The sequence below is a fragment of the Manihot esculenta genome, chromosome 8 (assembly GCF_001659605.2).
Source record: "Manihot esculenta cultivar AM560-2 chromosome 8, M.esculenta_v8, whole genome shotgun sequence".
Classification (NCBI taxonomy): domain Eukaryota; kingdom Viridiplantae; phylum Streptophyta; class Magnoliopsida; order Malpighiales; family Euphorbiaceae; genus Manihot; species Manihot esculenta.
The window spans coordinates 39,268,595-39,293,208 of record NC_035168.2 but is presented as its reverse complement, the minus strand read 5'-3'; the positions used below and the strand labels follow the sequence as shown (position 1 = coordinate 39,293,208).

The 24,614-nt window shown below is 35.2% G+C and overlaps 1 protein-coding gene across 2 annotated transcripts; it reads right to left on the bottom strand.

Moving 5' to 3' along the window:
* Positions 1 to 1,682: 1,682 nt before the first annotated feature.
* On the bottom strand, positions 1,683 to 24,465 carry LOC110621089 (TATA-binding protein-associated factor BTAF1). 2 transcript variants are annotated; one of them, XM_021765146.2, is made up of 29 exons: positions 24,313 to 24,457; positions 23,975 to 24,050; positions 23,740 to 23,834; positions 21,707 to 21,924; positions 21,438 to 21,492; positions 20,458 to 20,539; positions 17,789 to 18,123; positions 17,101 to 17,197; positions 16,419 to 17,028; positions 16,009 to 16,141; positions 15,831 to 15,899; positions 14,753 to 14,964; positions 14,190 to 14,418; positions 13,719 to 13,892; positions 12,089 to 12,514; positions 11,558 to 12,001; positions 11,191 to 11,310; positions 10,643 to 11,110; positions 9,607 to 10,145; positions 7,402 to 7,888; positions 7,258 to 7,326; positions 6,516 to 6,620; positions 6,147 to 6,374; positions 5,786 to 6,049; positions 5,644 to 5,693; positions 3,275 to 3,384; positions 3,114 to 3,196; positions 2,319 to 2,531; positions 1,683 to 2,188 (listed from the first exon to the last, which is right to left on the bottom strand). In XM_021765146.2, exons 2-29 carry the CDS (start codon positions 24,024 to 24,026, stop codon positions 2,018 to 2,020), a joined length of 6,138 nt encoding a protein of 2,045 aa, XP_021620838.1. In that variant the 5' UTR covers positions 24,027 to 24,050; positions 24,313 to 24,457; the 3' UTR covers positions 1,683 to 2,017. The 2 variants fall into 2 exon arrangements, 1 of the variants encoding a protein (XP_021620838.1); XR_006351751.1 differs by lacking the exons at positions 1,683 to 2,188; positions 5,644 to 5,693 and having other exon boundaries at positions 2,320 to 2,531; positions 23,975 to 24,465.
* Between the last annotated feature and the right edge of the window lie 149 nt (positions 24,466 to 24,614).

Below are 24,614 nucleotides of genomic sequence, written 5' to 3'. Positions count from 1 at the left end.
AATTTTAAGAATAATTTAATAAAATGAATTACTCAATTTTAATAGAGGAACATAATGAATATTATATTAGAAAGAATAACAGAATTTATTGTTAAAATTATATTAATACTTTTTTTAAAACCGTGTGACTATAATTAAGTCTATTTTTCATGGGACAAAATGAATATTTTGTTTTGGTGTTATATATGAATTTTTTTATTGATAATTTTTTACTAAATAGTTTAAATTAGTGATGGTCAAATAGAAATTGCCTTTTAATATCTACAAATTTATTATCAAAAATTTTAAAAATTTAATTTAATGCATTAATTATTTCATCTATTTATATATATATATATATTTGTAAATATTTTATGATTTAAATAAATTAAATAAAAGATAAAATTTCAAATAAATTACTATGTTATCTCTAAATTTTATTATTTGATAATATATATGTCTTTATTTTAAAATAACAAACCAAAGCATTTCTAAAATTATTTGCTTTGATGAGAGTATTTTAGCAAATTAAATGTTAAATATACTAAAACTGACAAAATAAAAAATCCCCCATTGTTTTTCCAAGACTTAAAATCATTTTTGGGCTGCCTAATAAAAGCTAATAATAGTATTGACACATATGATTTATCTCTAAAATTCAAAAAACACTTATTATTGAAATCATTAAATGTATGACTAAATTTGAGAAAGCATTCCTGCAGCCACTAAGGCTTATCATTAGTTGTGCATGAGAGATATAGGAAAAATTGATGATGATTGATTTTGATGGTTATGGACCCTCCTACCTAACTGGAAGATGGAAAAAGGGCATTGGATTATTTTCATACCCCTTTATTTGAGATTTTTTTTTATATATATAAAAAAAGAAAGAAAGAAAAAAAAGGAATTGGTTGGCGTAGTAATCTGGGGATAGTTGGAAGGAGAGGTAAGAATATGTTCCAAAAGATAATTAATATTATTGTGTTTGTTTGATTCAGACAAAGATTTACACTTGCAATTTCACAATTCAATTCCAACGTAGCTTTGAAGTTAAGTTAATGCTTTTTATTTTATATTTTATTCATAATAAAAAAAGGGAAAGCTATGGAGGAAAGCAAACATCACAGAAATTCTTTAGATTTTTGAAAAATGAGAAAGAGAAGCTGTTTAGTCTTTGCTGACAGGTAAACAACTAGAACATGCTTCATTCAATCACCAATCAGTTTCTAAAGATGAAAACAGAAGAACATGGTATAATTATTTGTGAAAAGTTGATGCCAACTGGAAGCTAAGCGGCATGAATTTTTCTTTTTTTTTTTTTTGTAGAAAAAAATTGTTCATGAGCGGAGGTGAGAAACTTTATAGGAAGTCCCGTTGAGCATCAAAGAACAAAAGTAGACCTCAAATGAGGTGCAGGGTTTGAAACCTAGAACATGGGACAAGAATCTTTGAAGGAAGCTTTACACAGCCAGTCTACTGTCGTATTGGCATTTCTTTTAACAAAAATAATAGAAGAAGATGCTACAAGCCGCCTCCACCTGGACTGATTCACACTTGCAGGTGAGGAGGACTTGGCCCATTTAAATATAGTTGCTAGCAAAAGATCAATAACCACGCATTGCATACATAAAACTACTTTCATAACGTAAGAATCTTCCATGAAACACGAAACATAATTTCAAGTGCTTTTGTGGACAACAAAATTTGAAATGATTGATTTTTAGATTAGAATAAGAAAGAAGCTAATCGTATATACAATATTCGAACTTTACAATTTCTCTTTCCCATCTGATGCGTTTTGGGTTGACATTTTGATATCCCTTGTGTCAGGCTCTTGAACCAACCACTAAAACCATCTTTTCCCCAGCCTCCCACATCAATCACGCATATTGGAGAAATCGAAAAAAAAAAATGAATGTGGGGAAAGAAAAATGGCAAAAATAAAGGTGGGGAAAAAAAGAACTAACATTAGAATGTCAAAATTTCTTTTCCTAACTCAAAAACTATACACTTTGTACACAGTATCAGTAACTGCGGTTCACCCGTTGAGCTTGGCTAAGAACTGCGTCAGATTGTACTCTTCAGTGTACTGTGATTGATCCCACAGCTCTTCCAGTCCCCCAAGGATAGCTTTTAAGCCCTTCCCAGTGCCCATTAATTTAGGGTCTCCGTCGGTCTTACCATCTGCATGCTTTGAGGTCATAGTTCCCTGAAAATTAAACCAATATTAAATATGTCAACTCGTAAAGACAATGAAAGGGTAAAAGAGGCTCAGTAAAAAACATTTCCTAACGGAAATTGATAGTCACAAACACGTCAAACTCATCTCCTAGTTATACCTTTGTATTGGTTTCAGCTGATGCAAATAAATCAAGTAACTGGTCTGTATTCATTGTTTTCAGGCTGGCATTCTCTGCATTAATAACAGCATTAGCAACAGATACTTTAAACTTCTGGAGATTCATAACTTTCTCTTCTAATGTGCCACGCATGATGAGACGATGAACATTCACAACTTTCTTTTGACCTAATCTGTGTGCCCTGTCCATAGCCTGCAAGACATAACATTCGAGCATGATGAAGCAGCAACTAAAGTTTAGACATGAAATAGTTACATAACATAGATGTAAAAAATAATAATTGAATATGAATGTAAAAAACATAAATTAACACATCTGCAAACACAGATCCAAAACAGAGAGGTGAAGCTGTTAGTAGTGGACAGCAATGATTGATAGCCCATAGGAACAACAGTTGAAACCTTATGTTGCATAATATGTTTTACATTCAAATCACAAATAATTTAAAAGTGCTGAATTGGAATCCATAAATCCATTACCACCGATACAAGAGTAAATAGGAAAGAACATGACACAAGGAGTGTTAAAGTTTCAACTCGCTTAATGGAACTTCTGATGATAACATATATTCCAATGTCATGCAAAATCAAGTAGAGCCACCAAATTTTCATGAGCCTTGAACTTTGCCCATCTTGCAAGTTGCAACACATAGAAGATCTGTTTGGAAATTATTTTGGTAAAGCTAATATAGACAAGAAACTATATTCACATTACACATCCTATTTGAGAGCAGTGTGGATGGATAGGCCCACAAGCAGGATTGAACTTCTGTACCTGAAGATCTCGCATTGGATTCCAATCATGCTCCATGAAAACAAGGGTGTCAGCAGATGTCAGATTCAAACCAAGGCCCCCAACTGCATAGAGAGTAGAGAACAAATAAATTAACCAACTTCACAAGTTAAAAACAACAAAGTAAAAAAGAACAATCTTACCATGTGTTGTAAGCAATAAGGCATCAATAGTAGGGTCTGAATTAAAAGCCTTTACAATGTCAAAACGTTTGTCTGGTTCAACCGATCCATCCAGCCGCAAGTATGTGACACTGTTTTAAACCAGTAGTAACACCAATAAGAACCATGTAATTGTATTTATATCTAATGAAAGTAATCCTGTACTTTACTTTCACAAACATATGAAAGGGAAGAATGACAAGGAGAAGGGAAAGAAAATAATTAGTACAGAGTCCTCCAAATTCCGAGCTAGTGAATCTGATCTGTAGTGGCTTATTGCTAATTGGCCACCATCAGAAATCATGTGATAGTGCCAGCCTATATAAATAAAAGTTCCTCGTAATAAATCAAATACTTCTAGTTTAACAGGGCAATGAAAATGCAAACCCCCCTTCCATATACTTTTTGTAATTCCTGTTGAAGCGTATACTTGGGGGTGGTTGCAGGCCGGATATGCCTAGAAAGCAACCATTAAATTTATGCTTCAGGATCTTCACCAACAAGAATTAAAAAGGAACTATTAATGTACACGAGGGTTCATATTTACCATCAAAAGAATTATTCTTTTTTTTTTCTCCCTTCAACAACTCCTTAACCAACTACATCCTAATTGCAAACTAGCTCAAGTCAGTCACATGGCTACCCAAATGCATGCTGAAAGTCCACGTACCATTATTCTACTACACTCGTTACTTCAAGATATGGTGGATTCCCAAATCATCATCCTACTGAATTAGTGAATTTTGAACATAAGGTATTAAAAGAACAGTTAGGTTTAATGGTGTATTAATGTTAACTGCTTTATCTAGATGTCCAATGCTTGTAAACCTCAAAAATTACTTGCTCTTATGATTAAAGAGCAAAAGTAGGTTACTCTAATACAAGCTGAATTTCTACATAAATCCTCTCACCCATAATCAAAATCCTAAAAAGTAAAAGTGAGAAACAAGCATCAAGGCAATGATATTGCTTTTCAAAATTGCTTTACACTTGTTAAATGAGGGCCAGGCCTAACTCACCCCAAAAGCTAGCTCACAGGGAGGAGTCCCTATAGCCCATATAAGGTACACATTACCCCTTTTAACGCCCAATATTTTTACTGGTACATGACATATTTATGGGAAGCCCAATATCGAATGGGGAGGCTCTGATACCATGTTAAATGTGGGCCAGGCCTAACTCACTCCAAAAGCAAGTTAGCTCAGGGGAGGAGTGCCTATGGCCCATATAAGGGATACATTACCCTTTCCACAACCAATATGGGATTTAACAACACTGATCATCAATTGATTCACCTAATTTATAGCCAAGTCATCACTCAAGGAAATTATTCTCTACAGAAAAAGAAGAGGCACAGTAGGAACTGCCCTCAAAACAATTGGATGTAAGTGACAGAACAACTTTAGTTGACATAAATGCAGTGACCAGTAACCACTGAACTAATATGAATATATGATTGACAAAGAAAAACATGAATACTTTGTCTGATGTCAACACATCATCATATGAGTTCATCTATTAAACAACCAGCTAACCCAGAAAATCTTATTGAAAACCGCCTCCACCCCCACAACTAAGAAGCAGATATTATTATTTCTTTGGTTTGAGAAAAGTGCGAGGAATATGAGGATGCCAATGTAGTCATGACAAAGCTACTCTCCTTTGAATTCCTCGGTAGTCCCTGCCACATCAGCATATTCAATAGTTTTATTTGCAATATTTCTGTCTATCATTTTCAAGAATTATATTTCTCCCACTTTACTAGATGGAATTTAACTATAGAACTATCCAACTGGACCTATACAAGCTGACATCCTTGCTTTTCTATTCAATATCTACAAGTAAGTTTATTTCTTTGGATATTAAAAGAAGCTCGAATATTCATTTATTCTCATTACCAATACAGATAAGACCCTGGTTGAGGGTGAAACTATAAACTTTTGATCTAAGTATAACCATAAGCCCTCTCCCATTCCTTCAGCTTCATTCCCAAGGTCAATTAAGATACCCTCCCTCCGTAATTATCAACAAAATGAAATCCTGTCATCTCTGAGGGGTAATGTCATATTGTCATCAAATTTAATTGCAATAAAAGATATGCTATATCACACGAAGAAATAGATTGGCTTAAGTAAAAATGCAATCCTGTATGTTCAATATCTCATAAAAAAATTGACAGATGTGAGAGCAGTAAAATCACTGGTGTAAAAAGGTTAGAAGAAGAAGAACAAGCTAAAACTAGTCCCCGTTTAGAGCTTTCTTTGATGGTGTTGGAGTTAGGCAAGAAAATAAAAGATATTCATGTCATGAGGTTATAAAACTCAGTTTAACAGTAGCAGAAAGTAACTCACTTCTTCATATGGGAGTGAAACAAGTCTCTTTCAATAATGTCAAGCAGGGCCTACACAAGATGCCACAGTAACCAAAAATCATAAAAGAGCATGCAAGAAATAACATTATGAAAAAAAGAAAGGAACATGAAGTATTCATTACCTTGTGTTGAGCGAATATCAAAACTCTGTGCTGCCCAACATTCATAGCATTCTCAGAACTCGAAGTATCTATACCTATGCCACACTCTTCCAGAATCTCTTGGAGAGCAACTAATTTTGGTGAATGGTGCAACTTATGTAATTCTGAGATTATGTCAGAACTTGCAGGAAAGAGTTCAGATAACTGGGATGCAAGTATTTCAGGCATCTTTTCACCAACAACAAGCAATGGATGACTGCAAAGTTTTAGCAAATATTGAAGTGCCTGAAACATGCAGGACATATATCAGTTCATCTGTAACTAATTGCTAGGCCAGAAAATGAAGAAACGAAAAAGAAAAATGGAGAACAGCCTGTATTACCTGGAAAACATGTGAAGATGCTTTTGGTGAAGCACTATGTCCTTCACTATGTGTTGACTCACCCAGTTTTACCATACTTGAAATCTCTTGCCTAGCAGGTGAACCAGAAAACTGTTCATATAATTTTAACTGGACAGGGCTCAAATCGCAATATCTGTCCTGAATGATTTTCTCTGGCAAGTCAGACAAAACTTCGTCTTTTGTTCGCCGAAGGAGAAAGGGCATCACCTGTTCAATAAAAGAGCAATTGACAATAAATGGAACTGCAATGGTTCTAACAAAATAGCAGGAGCAGGAGTAGGAGAGTTGCAGGACAAAAATGGGAATTAAAGAATGCAAGGAAATACGAAAGGAAGGAAATTAAATCACCTGCTTGTGCAAGGCTTCCATGGCAAGCACCCCGGCTTCAGCATCCTTGGCAGAACATTTAGCATCTCTAGCAGCCAACAAAGGTTTCCCATAAGTGGCTTGGAACTGCAAAAACAGTATCAAATCAACACTTGCATACACAGATGATAATCATTAGGAATGAGAAGTTAAGAATTGTGGGAGACTAATTCTATAGTCAAACCTTTGATCCACCAACTGCCATAGGTACAAACATAAATCATGCAAGAAACAACCATTCATTTCCAACACAAAATCTCCTTTTCAATTAATGTTTTCAAGGCGATCCGTGCAATCCAAAAGTCCAACAACTATTACATAATAACAAAAGGTGTTTCAATTTTTATAAAGGTTATCAAGACAATTGGATATCAAAAATTACAAAGAAAAAACAATCTAGAAATGTCTACGAAACTCTAAGAGATTGTCTGATTTTTCTAAGAGCCTCAAACAAGCAGCAACGGTTCCAATAGCATGAGTGAAAAGTCTTCACCAACCAGAAATATTGTGAAAAAGTGGCGGTACATATATGTAAAAGAATAGGTAGATTAATGATAAAGCTGACATGTACAAATCCACTTTCAATTTTCCACTTTTCATTGTACCATTCACATTCTCTTAAATAGAGTAAAACCCAAGTAGAAGAGCCTGACGTCCATAGCAGTGCCAGTCAATGAACAAGTTATCATGATTAGGTGCAAGAAAATATATGACACTAACTTACTTGTCTCTCTGTCCCAAGAAACCCTGGCATTAGGAAGTCAAAGAGAGACCATAGATCCATTACGTTATTCTGCAAGAAAAGGTAAACCAATTGTCAGGAACACCAACATGCTAATTTTAATGTATTTTTGCACAAATATCCAACCTGAATAGGTGTTCCACTAAGTATTAGGCGATGTTGGGCTTTCAACTGTTTCACTGCAGCTGTAATTTTAGATTTCGCATTCTTGATTATATGCCCTTCATCCAAAATACAATAATTCCACAGAAAATGCCCAAGGAAATCAATGTCTTTGCGAACCACATCATACGATGTAATGATAACATTATGCTTATTGAATTGTTCTCTAAGAGATGTACGCTCTTGAGTGGAGCCAGCATATTGTAGCGTGCATATTACAGAAACATCAATATACTTCTCTATCTCAAAGGCCCAGTGTCCAACAAGTGTTGATGGGCAAACAATCAATGATGGTTGAATATCCTCATGGCTACTACGGCGCTCTGCAATGTCAGATGCCACAATTGCTGATGCCTGTAATGTCTTACCAAGTCCCATATCATCACAGAGAATACCATGAAGTTTGAAACGTTTTAAGAAAGCCAACCAGTTAATCCCCTCTTGTTGATATCTGAAAACACCAAACTTATCGTTACGGTTCTGATGCATTCAAAAGTATGCCTATACATGTGCATAAACAAACTTACACATACATTCACACAATAGCAACAAAGAGCTTCCGGTGCAGTAAAAGGACGCACCTTGAAGTCATCCATCAAAAGCTACCAAAATTGGACGAGGTCACCAAAATTTTATATCTCTTTAGATTAGCTTATTTTAAGTTATTTACTTACTAGAGTTAATTTATATTTCTCGTCTGTATTGTAAAGTCAAACATGAGTTATTCAAGCTCATAGATCCTACCTTCATTATTCACATTATGTAGAGTAACAGTTTTGCTACCTTTTCTCCCATCATCGATCAGCATTTTAATCACTGCGCTCATGATTTAACAATTTAAAGGACTATGGACTTGATTGAGAAGAAGGCGGAAAGAATGCAACGTGGAGAAGGGGAAACAGACTGTACCCTGTTTGGTTAAGTGAAGATATCAAGTAAAATAAATTTGGAAGGTAGGAAAGGTTACCTTGATTTATTAGAAACCATGGAAGGAAAATAATCGAAAGCATCTGTAATCCACACCAAGGACTAGGGATACGCAGGGAAACAGGCCTCAAAGTAGAAGCAAATTTTCAATGTGGTCACTACACTTTCTAGCAAAATCAAGTCATTAAATACTATTATTTGTCCCATGACGTCTACATTAATTATTTCCACCACACGACAGAATCTTGCTGTGTCACAACAAAGCATCAGGATTAACAGCACAACATGTAATTTAAGGACCACCAACCATATTGAAAAAACACTACATATTGGAAGGCTAAATTCAAATATAACCCAAGATTAAACTATACAATTTGTTAATGAACTAAACCCCCCAAAAAAAAAAGGATTAAAAAAAAGAAAACTATCTTGTCTTCACCATCTATAAAACCCTTTTTCCTTCAGTATTCATCCTTCCATCACTACAACATTGCAATTACGTGTCTGTATAAAACCCTTTTTCCTTTTTATTTGAGAGAGAGAGAGAGAGAGAAGAAAGAAAGAAATCATATGCTGCCTCAAATGGGATCTGAAAACACACATCTTAGCCTTGTTCCATCCCCAATTCCAAAACAAAGAATAAATTAACCGTCAAGACATTATTCTACATCAACCTCTCACAATTAGAAAATTTTGAGGATTCAACTATAATAAAACAAAGCACTTCAATACTTGCATCCAAGTGTATTTAAAGAGGTCAAAATAACATTCTTTAAAAAGCACCCTTTAAAGGTTTTCTAAGTAGTACGAATCTGATATACGACTGCTTTGGAGTTCTTAAAATCAAAATATGTTAAATTTACATTAAAAATAACGTTTAACCACCTTAATATTGTTACCATGATGATATTTTTCCAAACAGCAACTAAAACAATGGCAAACACACCCTAAATTTACAGTTATTCCCTACAACATAATCAATTCAATGCACGTCAATATTACAAGCATTAGCAGCAAACCTTCCTAGACCAAATTACATTTGAGTGCATTTAACCAAAATTTCAACCATTGAGAAAAGGAAATCATAGAAATGATTGGTCATCATAATTGTCAATTTTCTTGGTATGTAAAGGGAAGAGTTCACCATGCCCATAGTGTACACAACATGCAAATTTAACTTAAATATGATAAGCTACATTTTAAAGATAAAAAACATATGGGTAATGATACCAAGTTACCAACCTTCTCAATGTCACCTTCAGTTCTGTGAAAAGCTTGTAATCATCAATATGTGAATTGTCAAGTAGTTGCTCCAAAAACTGAGCATCTTCAGCATTCCTTGTTAGACCCTCATTCAATCCGCTAGGAGAGGGTAGACCCCGTGCTAATGGAAGAAGAGGAACAAGAGCAGCGAAACTACGTGTCACACTCTGTCTAACAGAGTGATCAATATCACTCATGCACCGTAGAAGAGGAACAACTAATAAAGGAGCATATGGTACCAAATCTACACCCAATCCCTGAACAAGAAAACTAACAAGCATGCCAGCACCTTGTCTGGCGTGAATAGAAGTAGCATCCCCTAACATTGGAATAGCATTTTCAACTATAGCAGCCATGACATTTGTTATCATTGACTTGGCCATTGAAGTGATACACCTTGAAGCAGCCAATCTAACTGCAATATGAGAATGGCGAACACACTTGAAAATGCATGGAAGAAGTGTGAGCAACTTAGGCTTCAATGTCTCATCCAACAATGGAGCAACAGAACGTACTACCTACAAATTCATCAATGTAAAGAATATAAATAAACACAAGCCCATGAAAGGATCTACAACTAAGAATCCAGCTGTAATGATTGGGGAAAGAGGTGAAACAATAATTAGGAAATTTGGGAGAAATTTTACAACAAACAACTAACAGTATTAACACATACCAAAAATACCCCTTTCTTTTGTAAGGTTAAATCAAATTAGCTGGCATAGAGTTATCCTGCCCAGTCTCTTTTATTGCCCCCTGATACTGGTTTCCAATGGCATGAGCATTAACATTTGTGTAACTGTGTTTGTGTGCATGTGTGTTGCCACTTATAAATGGTCAAGAGAAAAAATCTAGAAAAAGAAACAGATATTCTGTCATGCAAACCTATGAGTTGTGATAAGAAGAGGAGTGACTAAAGACCAGCTATGAATAAAACAAAAGATAACTAATTATATAATCAAATTTCCAACTTCCAAGTGTATATCTGAATGATAAAATCAGGATAATAGAAGACCTGAATATTATTTACAAGGACTTGAGGATCTTTCACAGACTCAATACTTTGTGCAATTAGTTGTTCATCTGCAGGACTTCCAGGCATCAGAACTTCAGTGAGGCAATCCCATAGTTTTGGAAGTTTGTCAAATAAGCAAGCGCCAAACTTCTCACACAAATGTTTCAATGCAAGTTCAGCACCCCGTCTGCTAATGAAGCCCTCAACTCTTGACCTGTCTTCGCCACCAGCTAGGGTATGAACCTTTGACTTTTGTTTTCCCATATTATTCCCAAAGGAAAGAAAATCTTGATCATCAATAATCTCCATAGAACTGATGACTCCAACTTGAGGCGTCTCTAAGGGATCAGCACATGTCAGGCTACAAATATTCTTTACTAACTTATCATTCGGACTAGGCTTACGTGCAACACAACGACAAATTAGCTCAGCAAGTGCCTCAGCAGCCTTGTGTTGCAATATTTCCTCCTTCAGAAAAGAATATCAAAAAGTAGAATTCAGTAACAACCAACATTGGCAATAAAAAAAAGTAAGGTTTATATAGTCACCTGCTCTCTCTTGATTGAGGCCATCAGAGGCAAAATAATTGGATTAAGTCGTGCAGGAAGTTCTGACATCCAGACAACTGCAGCAGCAACTAAAGCAGAGACAGTAATATGCAAGTTACTCTGCAGATTGTTCGTGAACAACATTGTCAATGAAAGAGTATGGAGAATACAAACATTCAATGCAGCGAACAAAAGCATCGGCATATCTGCCCTTTCACTCCGAAAAATAAGCATGCAATAAGAAAAATCAAGGAAATCAACTTCCCAATATAGTTTGGATAAGGGTTCCACCAGAAGGCAGAAATTTCCTACAAACATGCACAAAAAAGGTTCAATGCCACATACCACAGGACAAGACTATACCAACCTGTACACACTTCAAATAGCTTGCAGTTGTTAAAAGTCTGTGCTTTGATGATTCAATATCATCCACAATGTTTCGTCCTATAGATTCATTCCCAGTACTGTCATTACATAATGGAGGCAACTTTGAAGCAAGATTGATTGCCTTATCAGTGCTCAAGCTTTCCACGTCTACTTTAATAGATGATAATATATTCTCAAACATGCCAGAGGACTCAATGGCATGTAATAACTGACTGGCCTCACTGCGCATCTTCGCATATGTCCTTGAGAGCTCAGAATATGGAAGAACAGAATCTTTTGTAGGAAATGTAGGGTCAGTACCTGATAATAAATCCAACAACCAACTTTTGATATGGTTAGGAAAAACAGGTAGAACTCCGTGTTTTTCAGACAGGTCATTGCTCTTGATCTCTTTGAACCATGAAATAAGAACCATGGATGCCACCTGATAAAGTAGAATAATTATTGAGAGAGAGAGAGATAAAGGGAGGTGGGAGAGGGAGAGGAAGAGAGAGAGACTTCTCAAATCTACCTGCCGCTGGACTCCAGATAAAGAGGCAAGGGCATTCCACAGTGCATCTGTTACATATGGAAAAGATCCTTCACGCAACTTAGAAGCAAAAATTCCCAATGCTGATGCTGTAATCACTCGAGTATTAGTGACTGACATCTCACCATCAGCACCAACAATGATCTTAACTGTGCTGGCAGAAGCATCTCCGTTTCTTTCCTGGGGAATAGTTTCCTTCCCGGAATCCATGCCGATGATTTTACAAGACTCATTTTCAAGTTTCACAGCTCTCATTTTAGCTGCTGCTTTAAAATGAGACTTTCGAGGTGGAGCCACAGGCCAAAACATCTTTGCAGAATCCAATGGTGAACCAAATGGTGTAGTTGCAAGTTCCATCCAAGAAGACATGTATGAATTTGCAGCAGCTTCCAAGTCCTCCACTGGACACTAACATTAAAGGGAAAAGAAAGAAGTGTGGGTCCACTCTAAAGATGAGGAATAAGACTAGAAGCTTAAAGAAAAACAAATTTTTGCATAAAATGCACACTGAAGGGAACTGATAAAACAGCAGTAATTGCAAGTATTTACTTGACCATCCCACAAAAAATTCATATGATAGTTGCCAAAGCTGCAAAGTACCAAAAGAATTTGTATTTCACAGTATCTTGCTTCAGTTAAATGAAACATAATTCAATCATCTCAAACATTGGTGTTCCAGACTAGATAGTTAACTTTCTTTAAGACGTCATTTAAAAATTGCCAAGTGCAATTGAAGATATCATTTCTACTCAACCAAGTATATTTAAGATATGGTCCAATTCACTATTGATGTTGAGCTTATTGCCAATTCCAGACTTTTGGCAGCACGATTAAAATATAACAAATATGCTGCATAATGCAATCATGGAAAAAGAAATTTGTAGGTTACTTTTATTTAATTCTTTATTATGAAACTTCAGAGCTTTCTTGAAAATTTTCCTATTAAAAAATTAAGAATTTTAATGCAATTTAGTGATGTTATGCTTTCACCAGGAGTTTTTGTCATTTAGAAAGTAATTTTCTTCTAATACTAACGCCTAGTAGAAATTTAATGCAATTTAGAAAGGAATTTTCTTAGTTTAGGGTCACTATACTAATAGGAGCAGCATTAATGGTTAAAATGTATGATCAAGGTATGAAAGGCATCCTTATCAAAGATAGAACATGAACTGCAATAAATAAGTAAACATATATGCATAATATTTCAACACTTCTTAATGGTTCAAGGGAGAGAACTTGCAACTGCTACTTGTAGACCCGCTTTAGACATCATTCCACTTCTCCCCTATCTTTGCAACTGCTGCTAAGGCCCAAAACATTCATTCATATTTTCGTAGTTATCAACTAAGTTATAAATGATAACCAATTCATTGACCCTTCCAATTAAAAAGTTAACAAGGTTAGTTATCATATTTCAACATAAATACTCTTTACTTCATTTTAATATCACATGAGTCTAAGAAGGCTTCTTACTAATTTTAGACCTCAACCCCCCCCCCCCAACAACAACCAAAAAAAAAAACACCACAGAGATAGAGAAGATAAATAATCAAAGGATTAAAGAAAAATATTTAACGTCCAAAGAATATGGCATCCTAATCAAAGAGAAAACCTGAACAAGTAGCCTCCAAACCCTCTCTGAACATAGCAAAATTTCTTCATTGGATTCAAGCAGCAGGTTCTGAAAAACTATCCGAAGGGTATCACCCAAAATAAAAGAGGGCCAAAATGAAGTACCAGATGGCTCAGAGATGTTCCTTTTATAACTGGCTTCAAGTAATCGCTCCTGCAAATGAGATTCTTCAGTCATATACACAAGGATATAAAATCTAACATATTAAGAAGCAAGACACTGGTACTAGCATATTTTTAAACACACTGAAGGCATTGAGATTGAAGACCAAAATAGAAGCCAAATAGAATCAATATGCCAAGGAAAAGGGCAAAAAATGCATTGCTAGAAGCAAGGCAAGGATTCATGGATACCTAAAGCCAAATATTGGAGCCAACTATGTGATATTCCAATGAATGCAGATTGAAATTCAAAAGCAGATGGCATATGTTAATTGTTAACATCACATACCAGGGTTCGAATGGCTGAATATCGAACCGATGTGATAGTGTGCCTCATAAATGGCCATAATCGCGGCGCCAACGTTGATAACATGTAAGGATTCTCCTGCAGATCTCTTCCTTCTCCAGCATCATCAACGTTAAGTACTTCATTCAGATCTAACTCTTGTTTCTCTTTTGATATCATCTTAGGAATCATATCCTCCTGAGAATAAATTTCTGCCAAAAGATTCATCACACTGCAAAAACACATACAACAATTCATTTCGTCACTGGATTCCATGAGAAGCCTTTTTGCATATCTTTGAATACTTTTAATTGGTAAGCTACTGAAGCAACAAGTTCAGACACAGGCATAAGAAATATCTACTGATGCATAGGAAGACAGAGAAAGAAACCACAAAAAAATATGAAAAACCGATTTTTAAAAACAGGTGTAACACAAATAAGTGTATATATCATCTCTCTTATTTTTCCTGGAAAATAAATGACTACTAGCTAATGTAAATAGTAAATAAAACAAGAAAAAATAAAGAAAGACAAAATACCAAGGCAACTAGCTGGCAGAAATACCTGCTAGTGGATGGACTTAGATCATCTAAATCAAGCAATATATCCCAAAGTAGCATAATAATGGAATGCAAAGCTCGACCCTTCAGAGAAACAATAGCACCAGCTGTTGGTATTAAAGCATCTGCAGCGACGGACCGAACATCATCATCAGGATCCTCAAGCCCAGCTTTACAAGCTGGCAAAACATAGCCAAGCAAATCAGGCAACATCTCCTACAAGAAGCAAGAAGTAAAGATATGAGCACTGGTAAACAAACAACTGTGCAACTTGAATACAACAAGGGCTTGAATGTAATAGATGTATAAGCAATAAAAGATAAGTGACCATGTCAGCTCCTTTTGCCTTTGTGTCAGGACATGGAAGGAATTAATCCAACATCCTTGGTAGGGCAAAGGCTCTTCCAGCATGACTGTTCACAACAAGCAGTCTGTAGGCATATGCTTTGCAGGACAATACATACCAAATAGTATACTGTCCGTGTGTAAGGACACATGTAAAAAGGATAGAACAGAATATACAGAAACTGAATTTATTACAAATAACTTACTGCATATAGAAAGTGAAAATAAACCACAAAGCAATGTATTCCAGATTTTTTAAAAGTACATAGAATCAGAATATAATTAAAAAACAATTGACAAATTCTGAAATAGAAGAGAAGCTGATTTCAAGTACAAATAATATCCATATTATAGGTGAGTTAAACTTTTTGTTGTGAAGGAGACCATAAAATGGTACCTGGAAATCAACTGAGCCTAAAATATCATTGAGACTTCTTGTTCTACATATCAGGCATTACTGCCACCCAGTGTTCTAAAGAAAATGTCAGATTAAGCTGAAGTACTAGAACTTTTATGGTCTTCCCACACAGCCCAACCACAGAACTAAACGCCTCATCCTAAGACATAGTTTTAGGCCTATCCCAACCAACTGATACTCAAGTCCAGATGGTACAGTGCTACTTCAATATGCATTATTGTATAAAATTCAAAGCACCAGGGACCACTAATCAACATCATAGAGTACACAATTTATGAAGGTTTAGAATTTACAACTAATGCCAACAAACAAAGTTTACCTGACGAACTGCAACCAAATATTTGATACCCAAAAGGCTTCCATGACGAATTTCCCATTCTGGTCTACACTGAACAAAGAAGTAGGCAAAAAAACCACCATGAAGTCACCAAGTGTATTGCAAACCCAACATCTCCAATAATATTGAGAACAATATTCATTTTTTGCATGATATCTACCTGCATTTGAAGCAGAATATTCAGCGTTTCAAGAATTAATGAGCGATGCATGTACTTAAATGCAGCCCCCAGTGCTTGTGCACAAGTTTCCCTTACTGGAGCAACAACCTGGTCAGACACATAATCTCCAAAACTGCAAAACCAATCAAAAGAAGAAAAAATTGAAGGGGCTGATAATCAGACACAATCACAATATTGCAAAACCAATCAAAAGAAGAAAAATGAAGGGGGTAATTTTGGACATATAAAGCTCCTTAACATCAAATTTATGGTAATCAGTGTATGCAAAATGCAACAAGCTTGAATCTTGGAGTTGATGGGGTCTACTTTGGCATTATAACACAGAGGAAAGAATTCTTAATCTTGAGCCAAAATCTAGAAGTAATATCTAGTGAAGACTGAGATCTTACCGGTCTAATGATAAAATGCATAAGAAACGAATTGCACAATCTTGAAGAAATTCACTGTTTTTCATCCATGAATGCCTAGCAAGTTTAACAAAGTTCGTCAGGTCACTATTTTCTGCAAGGTTGTTCAGTATATCTGATTTCACAATAGAACCCTTATCTTCACAGTGACCCTTTGGCTCCATTACAACAGCTGCACCTTTAGATGAACAAGATATCCCATCAGTGTAATTATCACATTCCTCCATCTTAACAGCATTAACATCAACTTGACCATTAACTTGTCCTGCAGGGATATTCCATCCACCATCTTCAACCTTGACAGTGATGTCAAAGTTACCACCACAAGCAGTAGAGGACATGGTACCAGTTGATAGAGATGTTCCTTCTTCTAACTTTGGCCTTTTCAGATGTGGTTCCAACTCCTCAGCCGAAACTTGCATATTCAAATCAATTTCTCTCTCTCTTTTCACCGTGCTTGAATAATCCAGATCTTTTAGATCATCTACGGCACCATCCAAACTCAAGTCAGGCATAAGCACCCCAGCAGAACCACCATGATGGGTTAAAATTTCCCTCAATGCCATAACACTACCATGGCGAACCTCCCAAACTGCAAATATATTTTGAGAGTTATGAACAGCATAATATAATACTACACCTAGCAGAATATATACAAACTCACTGGGGTCAAACATATCAAGGATAATTTGTTCAACAAAACCACGGAAAGGCCACCTCCCATCTCCATCATGCTCAAAATTGTCTTCATCAGCATCTACCTGCATTAAAACTCAGCATCAAAGTGTTGCCAAAAGACAAGTTACATAGTAGGAATTTTGACAACCAAAATAGGAAAAATAGGCCACAATTGTCACTCTCACTGTTCAAATTTGTAAAAAACCAATCGACTTTGGAATATTTTTCCAACTTAAAAATTATGCCATTAAACAGATCCCATCAGCAATAAAAATATTACAATTATATTCCCTTCCTTAAAAAATTGGATTTGCAAGGCTGGCGCATGCATAATCAGGACACATGAAGTATGTAGAAACTTATTCTGTGTCAGTTAGCTAAAAGGCTCCTAATGTATATTCCCAATGTAGCAGATGTTTCATATCCTCAAAGATTTAGAAAGTAGGTTTTGGATTCATATATAACATCTTTTGATATGATAGGAAGGATTTAAAATTGACAGATAGCAGAATGATATAACAGCACCAACAATGATAATACAAATAACAACAATAGCAGCCACAAGAACAAACATCAGTGTATCATGTATGCATTCACTGAAAAGCAAGCACACATGCAGTAGTAACTGATAGTCATCTATATCTAAAGAGGAAGGAAGACAACCAATTTAATACCTTATTAGAGTTAAATGAATCTTGAATTGAGGCCTTTGGAGTTGTACTCTGAGCAAATGACACCTCTGTATCAGCCTCCTCAGTCCAACCTTTTGCTTGGTCTTTCGAATTTATTTTTGCTTTTCGCTTTAAGAGATTCAGTTCCCTTGCACTTGGCCTTTTAGATACAACATTAGGAACCATACTTGCAACAAGTCGCTGGATGTTATGTGCAGACGGAGGCATATAAAACCTATGCTCCAATCCATTTCCTTGGGGGTTTAATTTTTGGACAACAAGATCTTCATCTCTAATTACATCATTGACATCCATAAACTGCTCACAAACATCCAAACCTGCTCACAAAGTTTAAGTCAGTGAGAAGAGACTTGGCACATCAGGAAAAAAAACTTAACATGATACAGTAACCCACCACATGAAACAGACATCCTGGAAAGAGATGGAAAAACCATAGATCAAACAAATACATTTCTTATGAAAAAAATGAAATTAAATTGTGAATGTTGAACCACCAGCAATAACAAAAGATGGTTAAAATTTGAAAGAATGTTAGCAATGGAGTCAAATAGACATCAAGAAGTTTCATTCTTGACACCTTATAGCTGTTTCAACTCCTCAACTTTACTGATGATATAGGAGGAACAAAGACCACATACATACCTGATACGTGCACAAAGGGGTAATATTTTCCAACAACGTGAAGTGCAAAAATGTGATAATATTCTTCAAGTATTCAATTAGGAAGGCATGAAATCATAAAAATCCTAAAAGCATTGAGTTACCATATTTGGAAGATAAGAAAAATAAATAGACTTATTTTTCTTAAAATTCGTGAGTCCAATTTAAATTTTATTAATTCACTTTTGAAAACTCATATATGAAATATTTTAATGTGTTTTGATCTTTTTTATGATCCTATTTGAATTAAGAGTAAAATTTATATCATTGACTATTAAAATTCTCCTGTAAGCTAAAAAGATAGACGAATTTCATCGTCCTAAATCAAGTGGAGGACTTCCAATATTTTCTTATCCTTTTTGAAGTGGCAATTATGGCAATTGTGGAAGAAAGTAGATTTTTATTTATATTCTAGTTAGGCTATGATTTATTATTATTATCATCCCTTTATTAATAGGATTAGATTTAATTTGTCTTTATTCAAATAAAATTACCTTTTGTTTTACAATTTCAATTAAGATTTATTTTATTTTCCTATTTCAATTAGGATTTGTTCTATTCCAACTAGAATTAGGAGATATTTGGCTATAAATAATAAAGAAGAAATTAAAAAGTTAAGTTGAAGTTTTTTTTTCCTCTATAATGAGAATTTATTTTTAAAACTTTAGTTTTTCTCCGTTATTTAGTAACTTATCAAGGTTCAACCTTGTAGTATTCTAATATAGATTTTATCTCTCCATCCCCAAACAAGGAAAACCTTAAGGATACAAATCCTAAATGTGATAACCATGCTGTCCTCTTTTCCTCTGTACCTTCCACAAACAAATTGCAAGATGCCAATTCAAATTTTCTATAGCCCCCTCCCAAGACAAAGTCTCCAATTTGAACAAAAATATTACAAAGTTGCTCTAAACTAAATGGAAAATCTAAGGTTCTTTGAAACATAATCAGCTAGTGATAGGAGATAACAGCCAAAAAAAGCTGACACCTTCCAAATAATTAGCAAGTGCAAGAACTAAGCAATAAAACTTCGCTTCCACCCTCAAAAATGGAACTCATTAACTAGATATCAGACACAAAGACGTTGTTAATATATGCTGGTATGAACCATTGACCCTAAAAAGCAACTATCATCTTAGCTGTATGACAAAAACTATGCATCCCTTCAACCAAAGCAGGTAACCCACCAAGACAAGCTAACCTTTTTAAGAGAAAAGGTGGGTCTACGGAGAACAGGTGGACAAGCTGCATGTAACTAAAACCTCATAAATAGATAACTGTAAGATTACAGTTCTTCCCAACTCCTAAGGCATGGTTTTGCACATCAAAATAAAGTAAAATTAATCCAACAATGCAGAACATCAAGCTAAAATCACTACATAGCACAAAGCACGGACAATTAGAATCTAAAACTACACAACTACAAGTCCATAATTATTCAACTTATTGACATAAAAAGATAAATGATTAATGTTATTACAACACAAAAGAAAATTTCAAAGATATAACCTAAAAGGTTATAGGTATCCAATCAGCAAGCTTCAATAGAATTCATACCATCAAATCAAATCAGTACCAATCAAAGGTATGAAGAATTAAGTATGGAGTAAACATGACAAGTAAAGTCAGCAAATTTAACTTGAGGATGGAAGATCTATATCCCAATAGTTTCAGACTTTTCAGTGCCTAGTCTCTGCCTGAAACCATGATCTAGAAGTCGTTCCAATCCCCACTTCCCTCTCTTCCCTACTTGTGATAGACACACACTGTGTTTAAAAAATCCAAACATAATTTGCATCACTTTCTAGGCAATTGTGGAGTAGAAAGAAATAAGTGTAAACCCATTCAAACATGTTGAAAAGCAAATTTTCTAATTGAATCACCCTGCAAACCTCCATCTGACCCTGATATATAAACTTAGTATCTAAATGCATGCACGTCTAAAACTATATCAATTGATATAGAATGACAAAAGTGTGCCAATAACTAACCGAGACGACGTCGCAAGTTCTGTTTTTGACGAGCCAATCGCTCCCTTGGATTCTTGGAATTATCATTTGCAATATCATACTCCTGGACCAAAACTGATATAAGAACAACTGACAAATGAAGCCATTCAAAAAGGAGAAAATGAACATTTGAAAGGAGCTGGCACAAGCTAGGCTCATACCGGCAATGATGTATCATATTAAGTCATTTCAAATTCAAAGGAAAAGTTAAAACAAAGCACAGCAACTGCTCAATGATGATGATGAGAAAGAGCAGCAGTACACAAGGGGAAGGGAGACTTGGTCAATTTCCATAGCACAACCACCAATAATTAAGGATGAACAGCTACTAGAAGTGGCTGATCAAATAAAATCACTATGATGAAAGACCTATCATTTAATGGGATTGTTGAGAAGTGGAGGAAGGCTGAGGAGAAAAGGGATGTGGAATCCAAGATGACAAAATAGTCCTATTATCTCGGAGAGAATTTCCTTTCATAAACAGATGCCTAATTCATTTAATAAATATGATGTCATTATGATTGAACAATTTAGAATCTATAGCCAAGATAACAAAGAAATTTAGTTCAGATCAGATTTTCTTTTTTGGGAGTTTAACCAACCTCTCAAATTTATGTTGGCAATTCCAAAGCTTGCAAGCTAGGAAGGAAGTGGGGGAAGACTGAGGAGAAAAGGATGTGGAATTGCTCCAACAATTTCCATTAAAGGCCTGATTAATTTTTTCAACTGTTGTGATGTTAAAGTTAAACAACTTTCATTATGTTGGTATTCTTTGATTTATAGTAAATGAGCAACAATTCATTTTTTGTTTCATTGCAGCACCTTCTACACCACACTTCATGTGATTGGGAGAGGGGGGGGGGGGGGAAGCAGACCAAAACAAAAGGATAACTGCCAAAAGAAAAAATAAAATAAACTGAACATGTAGTTGATTCTAAAAATAAAAAAAGAAAGAATATTACCTGCCCCCCAGATGCCAATAGAGCACCAAACTCCAACACTTTGTTGATATCAAAACTGTTTAAACAGTGTTGAGAAGAATTAAAAACGTTAGGATATCAAAATATATAATCATTTACATTTCTGTACAAATATCAATTACATAAAAGAAAAAAAAAACACGATACTCTTATGAGGATCTATCAAATAACCGAGTACATGAGATACATCAAAATAAACTGAGTCCATTAGAGAAATAAATACAGTAGCATATGCGAAATCCATCAACAACCTTCTAAATGAACCACTTGATATGATCTTAGAATGAAAATCAGGCCAAGCAACCAAATCTTCAACAACACCTGAAATGCCAGCCTCAGATATCTTTGTTTCTATGCAACCAAATAATTCAGCCAAAGATGTGTGCTTAACATTCTGAGCAATAGCCCCAATCGCATGGGCAGCAGCAACTCTTGTATCCCAGTTTTTACTACGGAGATATTGAGAAACCTATTTTCACATAAGCAAGTCAGAATGTGGATATTGATTGCTTTATACCAGGAAAAAAAACAGGGGGCAGGAAGGACAAGATAATTGCTGAGAACAACATTTCAAAGCCAACTCAACCAATATTAAAGTTAATGCAATTATTCAACAAGAGTGCAAATAAAAAAGCTTAAAATAACAGAACCATTCAAGAATGATTCAAGAGAAGGATCACTACGACATTGTGATGCATGCGTGTGTATGGGGTGGGGGACAAAGAACCAAAGGTTCAAAGTAATACTGCTAACTTTTAGCCAAAAGTAAAGCAAATAATGAAATACTTATAATAGTTTTATAGCTTAGAGGGACTCAATTCTGGGGGAAATCCAATTCAATTTTTGGTGGATAACCATCTCCAACAGGATAACAAGTATGGCATGCTCACAGCTACATGGTGAGCATACTAAGGAAGCACATGAGCAATGTACATTTTATAGAAGATGGCACAATACAATATACCATTATGATTATGCAAAGTAATGGCTTCAAAAACATAAGTTAGATGCAGCATAAGCAGACATTCAGGAACTAGCGCAAAGAGCACTTGATATTATTCTTTCAATCAAAGCAATGAATATTTTCCCTCCAAAAAGAATACTCATCTCCTCTCCAAATGTAATACCATTTAAAAAATTTACAACAAACCATCTTATGCAAACTCCCATCCCTCCTTAAAAGCTAATATCACCATCAAAGGTCTAAGACATAATCAAAGCAACACCAACTAACAAAACACCCCAACTACTTCAAAAAAATTAAATCAACCCTGCTCCAAACTTGTCCTATAACTTGAAAAAAAGAACATCGAAGTCCCAAATGTTATCTAATGAACAAAGTGTTCCACAAACTCACCACCCAAAGTAAACCTCTAGAGAGACAGACTATTATTTATTGCATACTGTGAATCTCCTCTTTCTCATGAAATCTGTGTTGTTGAACAAAAAAAAGAGCTATCCCTATCTATCACACCCACTCTACAGGATAACAATCACCAGTCACCATTGAAGCAAAAATGATAATAATAATAATAATAATAATAATAATAATAATAATAATGTTTTCCCTCCAACCAGAACAAATAATAAACCATAAATATGAACATAATATCACTCTGAAATTCAGCGAATTTGCACTGATTCTTCTGTTTCATTTGTGCATGTGTGTGTGAAAGTGAGAGAGAGAGTTAATTTGACTGTGCATTTCGAGGAAATGAAACAGGAGGGGGGGGGATTTTAACTTGTCTTGTATATAGTTGGTTTAAAAGGACCTATTTCAAGTGCTAGCAACAACACTTCATTAATATTCAACATCTCCAAAAACGTTCCTAGTATCCCCTTGTTAGTTACGCCCTTTGGTTCCCTCTTCTGAAATTTCTTTTTGGACACACTTCAAACACCATCCAACTTACTTCTCTATCCTCATATTGGTCATAGCAACTTCTTAATACAAGTGTAGATGCACATACCAACAATTTTTTAAATGACCCTTTATACCCAAATCAGAACCTCATCCAAAATATTCAAAACTGGCATAGCCCCTGACAGCCTAAATTGTAATTTGGGTTACTTCTAATTATCTGTTTCTACTTCTGTATACTTCAAACTTGGTAATTACCATTAGAATGGAACCAGCACTAGATAAAAGATCAGAATTTAATAGTAAACCTCCAACACAATACACCACAGACCAGGCTAAAAAAGATAATGCCAGTGCAACACAAACTTCATAAAAAAATATATTTAAAACAAAATAGCAGTAAAACAGTAACAATGCAAGTACCTTCTTTAAAAGAGAACTCAAATCCTGAGGATGTGATTTGGCAATATCTCCAATTTGCCTTGCGGCAGTAAATCTTGTTGCTTGAGTCGAACCAGCTTAAAAGAAATTATTGTCAAAGAAAAACAAACAATTGACAAATAAAAACATAACCACTGAATATAAAAGCAAAATGCAACGTAGCACCAAACTAAATCAGATCCAAGAATGCCAAGACAGCTCAATAATCGAAGGATACTGTCTAATAGAGTGAGTAACCGATTGAGACGCGAGGACTGCTGCTGAGCCATGACAAAAACACAAGCAGCTCCACTCTACACCATAAACGACCTCGTTTAACATCCAATTCACTTACGCTCGGTAACTATCTCTCTCCCTCTCTGTGTGTGCAAAATGAAATCATCGAAACAATTAACCTCCAACTAGTCAATCACAATGCCTGACTATGGGTGGTCAATGCTCTGGTTTCAAGGTTTCGAAGACATTAGCGAAGCAAGAGATGCAGATAAAGATTAGGGTTGGAAGTTTTAAGGGAGAGTGAAGGTTAAAACGCAAATTACATAAAGAAAGGCGTACCGGTATGCTTGAAACGGAAATATTAACGAGATTAGGGTTAGGGTAAGAGGGCGGAGGAGGAGGAGGAAGACGGTGGTGAGACGGAGGCGGATGACGATAGCTTTTTTGGTTGGCCGCGATGTGAAAAACCAAACCCTTTGTTTCGTTATCTGTTGGTATAATATATAAATAATAACGACCTGCTCATGTGTTGTACTTTCATTTTTCTGAATTTTTAAGGCAACTCTTTTTCTTTTATTTTTTGTGAAAAAAAAAATCCCTTTTTGTCTTATTTTTTATACAAATAATTATGCGTAAATATA